At 43.6% G+C, this 12,147-nt stretch overlaps 1 protein-coding gene and 1 long non-coding RNA gene across 5 annotated transcripts in view; one reads left to right on the forward strand and one right to left on the reverse strand.

Annotated features, from left to right (window-relative positions):
- Positions 1–320: 320 nt before the first annotated feature.
- Positions 321–4,739, reverse strand: LOC146431173 (uncharacterized). Of its 3 annotated transcripts, none has more exons than XR_014854894.1 (2): positions 3,795–4,739; positions 321–672 (listed from the first exon to the last, which is right to left on the reverse strand). It is a non-coding gene; the product is annotated as an uncharacterized LOC146431173 (long non-coding RNA). The 3 variants fall into 3 exon arrangements; XR_014854895.1 differs by lacking the exon at positions 3,795–4,739 and adding an exon at positions 3,128–3,256; XR_014854893.1 differs by lacking the exon at positions 3,795–4,739 and adding an exon at positions 1,002–1,045.
- RAPGEF6 (Rap guanine nucleotide exchange factor 6) overlaps positions 1,294–12,147 on the forward strand; it is a 127,339-nt gene continuing 116,485 nt past the window's right edge. The window contains exon 1 of one of the 2 annotated variants that reach the window (XM_085073526.1): positions 1,294–1,313. Coding sequence is in view for 1 of the 2 variants with exons in the window: in XM_085073525.1 (XP_084929651.1) it covers positions 5,514–5,582 (69 nt within the window). In the remaining variant the exon portion in view is untranslated. Of the gene's footprint in view, positions 1,314–4,902; positions 5,583–12,147 lie in introns of those variants that run through there. The other variant, XM_085073525.1, reaches the window with a different exon arrangement.

Consider the following 12,147-nt stretch of genomic DNA (forward strand, 5'->3'; position numbering starts at 1 on the left):
TGGTTTTTGGCATGAGGTTTCTGACAACAAATGAAGAAAATCTTTCCGCTGAAGTTGTAACCTGATTATCGCAACAAAGAACATGCAAATGGGGCAGTCACCAGACTCCAGATTGCCTCCTGTCAGCGGAGGTTTTCCCCTGCCACCCTCATCTTTAATTTTTTCAGTCTTGAGCATGGACATCTGTATACTGTTTCTGGATACCTCCAATATCTGTATTCTCCATATGCTCTTTTGGGTTTTGCCAACAAAGTGCTGGAATCAAGTACCTGTAGATTGTGTGTAGTAAAAATAAAGAGGCAGAAGACACACCAAAAAATTGATAAAAGATCCTGTTTCAGACAGAGCTGTTCCATTGCAGAGTGTGTAGCAAGAACTCGTGGCTTGGAGCGAAGCAGCTGCGGTTTACATGCTATTTTGTAACAATTTCGAATGTTTCTTTCAGTTCTTACTCTGTTTTATCAGACACTGTTGATAGCTACACCATGCCTGAGGCAGTTTGGACGCTCCAGTGATTTGGCAGGAGTCCTTTCTCTCCTCATCCCACTCACTCACATTTATCAGGGATTGGTAACTTCACCAGGGTGGTGGCAGGCTCTGGACAGACCCTTTCAAGTCACTCAGCAGTGGCAAGGTAGAGGAATGCCCTTCTTCATACCTGTTGTTTCCCATCTGGACAAGGGAGGGAAATGAGGAAGATGAGAACATACATGTCAGTGTCACGGGACAGCCTGTTCCGTTTCAACACAAACAGTTTTCACTGTCCTCACTGGCAAATTCCAGAGAGTGCATCAATGCCAGTCTTTGTGTTCATAGAAACCTTAGTAAATGAATAGCAAATAACCCAATTCACTGTTTCCTCTTGCAGATTGTTCCTGACTTGGGAACGAAGACTCCGTAAGCACTGACCAAGAATTACCTGACACAAAGGTCAGGGTGAAATGTTCCCAACACACTGTGCATCCTCAAGCATAAAATATTTGTTATTTCAAAATTTCTACCTGTCCTACATGAAGCCTTTACCGTGGACACCCCATAAATTGCCTTCAGCTGAGATATGTGCCCTTCAATTGGCAACTAAGATGTAGGAAATTGTTACTGCCTCCAGCTGGGCTATGGCTCAGGCTGCTCCAGGGAGCAGCTGGGGCTTGTCATGCCCTCTCTTTGCATGTTAATACAATCTTAAAACCTTTCAATCTTAAGGCTCACTGAATTCCCAGTGCATTCACACCAGCAGTCAGCACGTTAGAGACCATCACAGAAGTGTGACAGTGAACGTGAAAAGCAAGGAAAATTGCCACTGAAGGTAAAACGTAAGTAGAGAAAGTGTTCCATCCCCATATTTAAAAGATGTCAAGCTCCCCATTTGTTTCAGTATTGTTGATAAAGGCTGGAAAATCAGTGTTTGACTGTCACAAGGAGATCTGCAATTGCTTATGTGTACAAAGCTTTTACTCTTCAGGAAAAATCTATATATGGAAGGAAAGCCCTTCAGGAAAAATCTGTACTAGATTTTTTTTTTTTTTTAAAGAAGCCGTGCTAGTCTTGAGTTAAAGAGAAGAAAGGTGGGGGTTTAGTTCACAAAAACGAAATATTAAACTAACGTTATTATAATACAGCAGAAAGATAATGATCTCACAGTTCTGTTTCTTCTCTTCTACTTTTACCATTATTCTTTGAACAGAAGCTCTGGGAATACGCACAGTGGGGAATTTTGCTTCAGAAGGAGCAGAATTAGCAGTACAATACAAAATGACCATTTCACTCTTGCTCTTGATTTTACAAAGATAATTTAGTATTTCCCATTTAATTTGAGAAATGGAAAATTTGAGCTGCAAAATGCTGGTTTAGCCAGGAGATCAATGTTCTTACATATCTATCTGGACAGTGTTGTGCCATTTGCAAAAATGTAGCTTCTCTGCAAAACGTGAGCTTTCACAAAATTACTAAGGATCTCTTTTCCTCCCCAGTTTTTCAGGAAGTTCATCATCAGAATAAGCATATATGGTAAAACTATCTGAAGAGGTTCTTCCCACTGGGAATCCCAGAATATTTTGTTTTGCTTCAGTCAGGCAGAGAATTAATTTGTGTATCTTCCTTGAGGTGTGTTAACCACATATTTAGCTAGTAGCTGTTGCCAAAGATGTGCATGAATGTCCAAAGGGAATTTTTTTCCCAAAACTAAGAGATTAAAACCAATAGCCTAACAGACAGATTGGAGAACGAGAGGAAGGAAATTGCCAGGTTGTAAAACTCACAGGACACTAAATACATGGAATACATAAAAAAAAAGTTAAAAATATTTCAGTGCATGATGATTATGAATCTTTCCCAGTGGGAGAGGTGAGGAAGTTGAGTTTTACCCTGAGGAATCTGGGATGTACACATGGTGGTAAAAGGCGTGAGATTAAAAGGCATCTTTGGGAGTGTCAGTGAAGCAAAACAATTGAGGGAACATAATGGGAGGAGGAGATGTGCTCTATAACTCAGCTGGTCTTCCCAAATTCACGGATGTTTGAAGCAGAAACGTTTAATCTCCTGAGACAGCAACTCATCCGTATTAATAGCAAAGCACCTTTGATTCTTACACGATACAGATACTGTTAGTTTTCAATTAAAATACTCTGCGGTAAGTGATGCTGATTTACTTGTGCAGGGATATAATCCAGACAAAAGGGAAGCAAATTTTCCCCTCTGCATGGACAAAAGGCATCCTGCTTGGCCACATCCCTTAATCCTAGCCCTGAAATTACTCACTTGTGAAAGCCTCTTAATTGTGTTTAACTATGTCGGCTTTACCACGTGGAAACATTGGCTGTAATACCAGTAAGCAGTGAGGATCATGGCACTCATTTCCATTGTTCTCCAGATATTTGGGAGAGTAAACCCTACGGCTGAAATAGCCCCTGAAATAATTGCAGCTATTAGAGCCATTACCCACCCAAATTCAGGTAGTTTTGGAGTGAGGAAAGTCTTCTTTCACGGGTCAGTTGAGCCGAGCAATTAAATTGGAATGGCAGCTTTGGAATACTTCTGGCTCCCTCACTGCTCCTGTGCCTGGCTGTAGACTGGTGTTCAGTTATGAGAATTTGTGTGTGAAAGAAAAAAGAATTTTTAGGCTACTAACTTTATTCCCACGGTGGGTGTCCACTTCTGTGTTGTGTTCATTGCAGGAATGCTGAACAGCTGTAATAGGTGGTAAAATTACTTCCCTTCTAAAAACCAAGATTAGGGCTTAAATTATTTCAGATCCATGAGAACTGTGACTGTGCAGATTTCACTAAAATCTTGGGGTTTTTTCCTAGTTCATTAATTTTTTCCAGCCACCTGCACATGGGAAGTATTGACTAATCTTTTACGTGATCTGTAATTATAAACTGAGCTGATTAAGCTCTTGATTTGCTATCACATCTCCAGTTAAAAAAAAAAAAAAAAAAAAAAAAGAAAAAAAAGAAAAAATAAGAAAAAAAGCCTCTCCTAATAGAGAAGGATTCATGTCTCAGTTCTTCTCCTTAGTTACTCAGGAGAACCTTTTATTTCTATCTTTTCCATTTGGTTTCCTGGCAGGGAATCTGTGGAGATTCCCACACCACTGGAAATAATATTTTATGTACTAGAGTTGAAGAAGGATAACATGTTCTGCCAAATAACTAGTACAAACTTCTGACCTTTGCAACAATAATAGACATGATATTTGGAAATCTTACATTTACAGCGGAAGTACAAATAGAAGGGAAAAAAAAAAAGAAAAATAGTTTTGATAGACTTTATGAGACTGAAACCTGTGTCTTTACCTGACTGTCAGTTTTGGGAGCATCTCACATTCTCCCTGTTGTGGATGCAGTGTAATGACTGTGATGTTAAGAGTAGCTGCTCTTTAGATCCCGGCTGTGCATCCCAGGGTTGTTGTGCCTGCAGTGGTACCAGACACAGTATCAAAACAGTCTATGCTGGAGGAAATGTCATATTTCCTCAGATTTTTTCTTTTTTGGAAGAAAACACTAGAAATATTATAAAACAACTTGGAAGGGACAATCAAGTCCTTGAGCACAACAAAGGCAATTGTGCCATAAAGGGCAAGTGGTCAAGAGAACGGGAAGGGGTAGCTGGAGAAAGGGTAAAAACAAAACATTCTTGGTTATTAGGAAGGAAAGAGGAAAAAACAGAAGGACAAACACGAGTTGTGCGCCTGCAAAGTTTTGACCTCCTAAGTTTACAGACTCTGACTTCCAGTAGGAAGGAGAATCTTCCGAGGCGTGTTTAGCATGTGGCTGCTTCCCGTTGTCCCCGAGCGGGTGTCAGGAGCAGGAGCGCGGGGCCTGGAAGGAGTTGGTAGAACCCCCCCAGGAGTGCCGAGCTGCGGAGGCACTTTGTATTTACTAGTTTGTGTTTAACGGCGAGCTCTGTGCTCCGGGCGGGGAGCGCAGCCCTGCCCCAGACGCCCTTGCCAGGCTCTCTGAGGGTCAGGCCGCTCCTCCAGAACAGACCTGAGCCGAAGGCTTGGAGGAGCTCAGGAATCACGGAGGTCAATAGTCTATAAACTGTGGTGAGAGAAAGGGGGAGCGCACGCAAACTCAGGGGAGCGGTGCCGTGACGGCATGTTATGCCTGCCTGCGGACACTGTGATCCCAAGTGAAGCAGAAAACGCGCTATCTGGGACGCGGCTGAACGCAGCAAACGCCTTACGCCGGAGACACGAGCAGCACAAAAGCGACTCTCAGCACCAACTCGGGGCCTCCTCCCGCCCCGGGGGCGGGGAACGCACAGCGCGCATGCGCCGGGCCCCTCCCAACCCTCGCGAGCCTTCGTCCCGCACCGCCCGCCGGCCCCGCCCCCTGCCTGCCCACTCCCCTCCGCCCCGCCCCTCGCGCTTTTCGCTGATTCTCTGGGTTTAAGCGCCCGCGCTCGCGCTTTTCCACACCGGGGGGATGCGCGGCGGGTGATCGGGCCGGGGGGGTCCGAGCGGCGGCGGCGACTCCCGGCGTGTTTAGGGGAGGCGCGGGCTCGTTCCCGGCCGCGGGGTTCCTCTCCGGACCCTCTGGCGCCGTGCCGCGGAACAACTCGCCCGCCCGCATCGTTTTGTGCGGGCGCGGAGGGCGGAGCCGCGGGGGCCGAGCGCGCGGGGAGTCCCGCTCGGGCCGGTAACTTCGCGCACGGAGCGCTCGCGCCGCGATGGGGAGCGGCGCCGGCCGCCCCGGGAACGCGCCGGGAGCCGCCGCCGCCCGCCCCGAGCGCCGCCGCCGCCGCTGAGCCCGAGGCGCCCCGAGCGCCGCCCGCCTGGTGAGCAGCCAGCCCGGCGGCGGGCACCGCGCCCGGTCCCGCTCCCGCCCCGGCCTCCCCCGGTCCGCTCCCGCTCCCCGCCCGGGCCCCGGCGCGGGGAAAGTTTCGGGGCGCGTCCCCCGCGGGGCCGGAGGGCGGCGGAGCCCCGGCGGGAGTCCCGTTGGGCCGCGCCGGTGTGATCGCCCCGGCAGGCGCTGCCGAGTGCCGCGGGGCGGGGGACGCAGGGCTGGAGGATGAGCGCCCCGGTGGAGCCCAGGATCAAACAGGCGCTGCGGAAGAAGCCCGCGGAGCGCACTCCGGAGGTAGGGCGGCTCCGGCTCCTTCCCAGCGGGTCTTTTTATTTACTTTCTCGCTTTTCCTTTGCGTAAATCCGTGTTCCGACAGCGCGGGCTCCGCGGTGCGCGCTCATACCGGGCTGGCGCACAACTGTCTGTCTGGAGTTGGGTTATTTATTTATTTCTCTCCAAAGTTGGCCCTCTCGGGACCAGCGGTGCTTTAAACGCCCAGTAACACGCTGGGTACAGGCAGCGAGGCGCTGCGTGAACTACTGCGGGCCAGCTGTTGGAAGAAGAACAAGAAGTAAATCGCCGAAAAGTAAAATGATGCATATTTCAGCGATGCAAAACTTATGGGAAAAGTTAGGGAGCTGAAAGGCTTTGCTTACCTGTACAGTGATGCAGATTTAAACAAAACCAAACTAATTATGCTGCGCAGACTTCATAAAGATGTTTCTGCAGTGAGTGGGAGTGTAGAAATGTGTGAGGCTGGTAAGCTACAATAAAATGCATTTTCCAATTAACTGCCTTCTCTGTCCCTTCCCTACAAGCTACTCTGTAATCAGCCATGTATTTTTGGGAATGCTAATGTCATGGAGCATTAACTTATTAATGAATAGGTTTGATATCGTTTGCATTTATTGAAGGTGTGATTGGAGTTTGTTTGCTTACTTACCCTTTGCCTTCCTTGATTTGTTTGCCTTGCTGTGATTTTTTTTTTTTTTTCATGTGCTCAAGAATTAGTGGTATGAAGTGAACTCAAGAGTGTGAGTTTGTCCCTTGGAGACTGGGAAACATCTGTTCTCCCTTGATACTTATTGGAGAGCAGAATGTCCTGCCTGGTCTTCCTTATAAGTTAATTATGGAAGGACTACTTGGGGAACTGCTCAGAGGCTGCTCTGGAGTGCATTCTACCAGGAGAGAGTCCCTATTTCCCTTTCAAGTCAGCCTAGTGAGTTGAATACAGATGTTCAGTCCCAATGGTTACTCACTTTGGGACATCTGACACATTCCTCCTTGTGCCTGTAAGTTAATGAAGAGGCAGTCTCTGTGTCCGTCCTTTTTTCCTTATTTTTAGCACTCCCCTCTTTCTTCAGAGCTTTCTTTCTTTCTCTTCACTTGGAGTCTTCAGTTAGCAAAATTCCTTTGCTAGTGTGGTTTGCAGTGTTGGGCAACTGGGTTCATCACAGAAGTGTCATTCATGAGCTGGCATTCCGTGCTGGCTCGTCATGGCTTGGACTTTGGGGAGCAGGTAATCTGGCCTGGCCCAGAACCTCTGCCCACCACTGCTTCCACTCACTGTACCAACCTCTGTGGCTGTGTGGGGCTCTTTGTTCCTTAATTTTAGGCATCCCCAGTTTTCCCCCCAGCAGCTGTCATGGAATTCCTTAGGGTTGTTACTTTGTTTTGGCTAAAACTGCCTTAAAGTAAGTATTTTGCTTAAGCTTGTAGTGTTGAACTGTCAGGTATCACAATGACTGGTTGCTTGTGTGCTCATGTGCATTTGTGTAGGTTCCCAATGAGAGTGACATCAGGGTTGTGTGCAGGTTTGAATTTGCCAAGGTATCTTAATTGTTGACAAAAAAACTCTAATCTTTGCTAATCTAAGTAATAGTACTTCTAAAATGATTTTAAAAGATTAAATTCCCTTGTTAATTTGCCCCTTTTTTGGCAGGCTCTTAGAGACACTGCATGGTGAGACTACTCGTGATTAAAGTTAGACATGTACTTAAAACTTGGCAGGATTGGGTCCTCTGCCTGTTGCTGAGTGGATAATTACAGTCAAATCATTTTTGTTTTCTTGGGATACTTTTGTTTACATACATTTAGACAGAAAAGCTTTTCCCTGATTGGATAGCAGGGTGTACCTGGGGGTCCCCAGTCTGGATCTGTACTAGCTGCTCAGATACAAACCAAAAAATTGAATCCCTTGTCACGTTCACACTGACAGATTTTCCAAACATCTGCTCCAGGATGTGATGACAGATGGACGTAGGGTGATAAGTGAACTGGAGAAAACAATTGCATTTTTGTTTATTTATTTATTCATTCTCAACATCCTGACTTGTCCTCTTTCCTCTGTAGGCTGCAAGACTTTGGGCAGGGAAGCTGAAACCTGTTTAGTGCAGCCATTGGGATCAGACCCAAATTTCAGGTGTCCCTGCACAGCATGAACGATCTGGTGACTCCTGTCTTGAAGTATCCAGTTGTACACAGACAAAATGTGTGGCTTCATCTCTCCCCTCCTACTCTCGTGGGAAGGTATCATCAGCTCCTCCCACACGGAATCAGCTTGTGTTCTTTGACTGCATTTTTGTACAGGAACCCCCCAAATTCCCTGAGCCATGATCGGTATTTTATGATAAGCCAAAGCTGCTTGTCCACTTGACTTTCAAATGCTTTCAGTCCCTTTCTGCCCCCATCTCTATTTCTGATCCTGCAGTTTATATGAGCAATTTACCTGGGTATTTATTACAAATTACAGGGTTGGGGCTGTGCTGATTAGTAGCATGGTCTGGTGCTTCGTTCCTGTCATCTGTGCAGTCTCTGGAAAAATACAGATAAACACACCACATGCCAGATTTTGCTTACAAGTAGTACAATTATCCATATGATTTTGATTGTAGGTCTTTTCCTTGACAAAATGTTTTCATTTTTAAGAACTATGAAACTAAACAGGCAGATATTAAAATATTTCTATAATTATTTTGAAAGTTATCTCAGTGGCTTGCTCAATAAAATGTTTTAGTTCTTGACGCTACAAATATTTTTGTTTGGAAAAATCTCTGTTAGGGCAAGTTTTCAGTGTTGTGGTAACATTCCAGTGTTTGCTAATTGTTAAAAGTGTATAAGTTATGCATATTAGGCATGTACACACTTGATTTTTTTTTTTTTTTTTTTGCTTGTTGTTGCTCAGATACCTCATGTGTTATAATCTTTAATTTATTTGGCAGAGGGAATTATTTAGATGAATTTGTAGGGATTGTAGCAAAAACTTAAAGATGTGTACATTTTAACGTAATTGCTATTGTGTTACTCTGTTTCGAATCTCTTTTGGAACTACACAAAGGCGGGGAAATATTTTGCTCCTTTTGCTCTCCTTTGGTGCATCACTGAGGTGCATATTGTACATATGTGATGCAAGTGACTTCTCATGTGGGAAGAGTTCCAGAATATTTCCTAGTGGACTGATGCCCATGTATGTGGCAGATGCTGCTCTAGGATTTGAGTGAGTCCCACCTAGTCACACGTCTGCCTTGCTGGTTCCCTGATGGCCTCTGACCCCGTGCTGACACTGGAAATAAATCTGTACCTGTCTCTCAGGTATGGCCTGAAAGTGCAGAATTTGCAAGGCTTCTCTCAGATGTTAGTTTTGATAACAGATTATCCTAACAAATCATCCCTTCTGTCTTGTCAGAGAAAGGAAACCCTGACAGTAGTTGGATACTTAATCAGTCTAAAAAAAAATCATACCTATACTTAAACAATAGGATTTCATACACTTGTTTAATATTTTAATATCTGCATTTTTCTCCTAGGGTTATGCAAATGTCTGTGTGGTGGTAAATCTGTGATTGTTTATTCATGCAGATCCTCCAGGTTTTGCAGCTTGGGAATATGGAATTTACTGTGCAGTGTTTTTGCTGTTTGTTGTCACAGGTGGGGCTATTAAATTCGTAATTTGGGAATATTTTAATAGGAGAAAATCTTTTGTTCAGAGCAGTAGGAGGGAAGGATAAACGCTTATGCCACCATGTGTGTGCTCTCATTAAAGGTGTGATTTTTTTTGAGGCCCAGAATTCCTTATCAGATTCATACAAAGGCTCTGATGTTGGTCTTTAGGGGAGTTGTTCATTCTGCCACAGATAAGGGCTCAGTGGTTGATAGGGCCAAACAGCAAATGCTTGTTCTCCTTTGTCTTTATTTCTCCTCCCCTCCCATGAGCATGCTCTCTTCCATTTTTAATGGATCCTTTTCCCAATATAGTATCTTTTTAGTTCTTCATGACTTTGTTCTAGACAGTGTTTACTTTCGTGGTTCAGAAAGCTTTGCCTTTATTTGACTTCAAAGAGTTGGAGTTTATTTTTATACTGTGAGCTCTTGTATTTTCCTAACTTTGTCTTCTTGCAGTAATTCTTGATTAATGTTAATTCAACTTCATTTGGCAATACTAATTCCTTCTTCTATTCCTGTTCCCTTTTTATTAATACAGTGGAAAGAGGAAAAAACCTAATTTGCAGAATTGTGTCATAACGGGGTCTGCTGTTTGGAGTGGGTATTTGATGCTTCTTGATGGCTTAGATATAAAGAAATAGATCTGCGTGAATGTAAGTCATGCACAAATAGTACATTGATGGCCATTAAAAAATGGCTGTAATAAATAAAATAAATTATTGCTGACAGCGTAACAAAGGCACTCTTGTACTGTAGCACAGCTGAGCCAAACAGAGGAGAACATCTGCTTCTTGTTTCCAGAAATAACTGGTATTTTGAAGTGGGTTTTTTCATCCTTTTAATAATTTTCTGTACGTTCAGTAGGTGAAATGGTATTAACCATTGTTAAAATCTATTGTTTCTATAGTCCAAGGTGAGCTTCTAGGAGTGTAACTGTATCAAGGGTGTTGTTTTTGGATAGCCATTGCAAGTAATTAGAACTGTAGAGTCACCACAAAAGTGGAGATGCTTGTAGTTACTGTAAAGCCAAAAGAAATTTGTGTTAAATGAAGTTGCAGATGCTGGTTTCTACTTAATAAAAGTACCTTAGTGTTAGTATGTGGGCCTCCAAAACAGGGACAGTGGAGTGATGGAAACCAGACTCCTGCCATAATTTTCTACTGCCTAATCTCTGTCTTTCACGTCCATTCCCATTTTTTGGTGATCTGTCCTTTTACAGGTGATACTTTGTAAGGCTTTGTCATGCAGGTAACAGTTCTGGAGCTCAAACTGAAGATGATCAGCAGCCAGCTGGTGTAAAATCCCTGAGATTGTTCTGTGTCTTTCTGCTTTGCTGTCTGCCAGAGAGCCTCCTGAAACCTTGATCAAAGACGCACTGACCAGTGCTACATAGCTTCAATCCTTCACCATGAAGAGACTTAGGTTGATCTTAGCATGTGACTATGTTGGGAAGCTGGAAGAGACCTTTAAGGTGGAAAATTTAGTTATCACTGGTGATAACCGAAGTGATACATACACATACTGACATGCCTGCAATTTACTGCTAATGAATTCCTTCCTGGGTCCTTGTGTACCCTGTGCAGATTGCCCTTCTGCACTCATAGGGCAACAATTATCTTTTACAGTTAGAAAAACATAAAACCTTGTAATATGAATAATTTATAAGTAGTTCAGTGAAGGTGACAGTTACAGTTTTATTTATGTTCGGTATGATTAAAAAATGAAGTGCACAAAAATTGTTTCATGGACAAAAGTGTTGAGTAACTGCAGCTTTAGAGAAAGACTAAAGAGTGCATGCATTTCATTGACACCATATTCCCTCAGCATCTTGCTAAGACTAGGAACAACCTAGACTTGTGAGGTTTTCTTAACTATCAGATTAGTCTCTAAATAAAATGCGTTGTAAAGCTTTTTTATAGCCACCTACTAAAAGCAAAGTTCAGGACAGAGGTACATGAGGAGTGGCACATTGAGTATCATATTGGCTGACAGCTCTTAAGATTGAGTCTTATTCACAAGCAGAATATAGTTTCTGTGTTAATGAAGTTGAAATTCTTATTACTTTTAATGAAACAGTAATAAACCGTCTGTCTTCCTCCTGCGCTTCCCCACCGCACAGCTTTCAGCTGAAGGTAAAACAAAACCACATTTTTTTTCCCAGCTGCTCATTAAATTAATGTATTTAAGCTCATGGTAAATACAACGTTGACAATCCTGAAGGATTGTCCAACAAGCCTCAAAGCTTTGGGAAAATGGCGTCTCTTCAGCTGCCAGCTTGATGAGTTAGGAAGTTTTTAGTGCTTAGATTTTCCTCTGTTTGCCTTGTGCTTTAGGTGGGTAGTTGTCTCTTATTCTGTTTCTTAGCACAGTCTAGTATCATGAGTCTTCATCTCAATTAGACCTGTGGTTTTCCTGTAATAAAAAAAGCCAAGCGTGCAAACTCTTGTATTACCTCAGTAAATGCTGTTTGATAATTCATTTTCATAAACTTTGTGTTTGCACCTTGTTTTCTGAGGTGAACAAGAGTGATGTTCTTTGACAGACACATTTTATCCTTTATTCCAGAAGTTCAGATAGAGTTGTTCAGTCTTCCTGAACATCCCTGGGAACCAGTGCAGGTAAAATGTGGTGTCCCCCTCCCCAAGACTGGGCAGGGTCAAATTTCTTCTCTGGATAATTTAGATTAACCTTCCTTAGCATCTTTAATCTGTGACTGATCATAGGATTGACTTTGAAATCACAAAGTCTTACTTAAAAACTAGTGCTATTTGGTTATTTTATGTTTTCACGGTTCTGTGCTCGTGCCATACAGATGAATTCTTGGCCAGAGGTACTTAACAACCTGACACATATCAGTATCCAAATAATTAGGATTATCACTACTTGGTACCTTAAGTACAATACACTTTCTGAAGCA

The sequence above is a fragment of the Lichenostomus cassidix genome, chromosome 13, assembly GCF_008360975.1.
Source record: "Lichenostomus cassidix isolate B80296 chromosome 13, HeHo_3.0, whole genome shotgun sequence".
NCBI lineage: Eukaryota > Metazoa > Chordata > Aves > Passeriformes > Meliphagidae > Lichenostomus > Lichenostomus cassidix.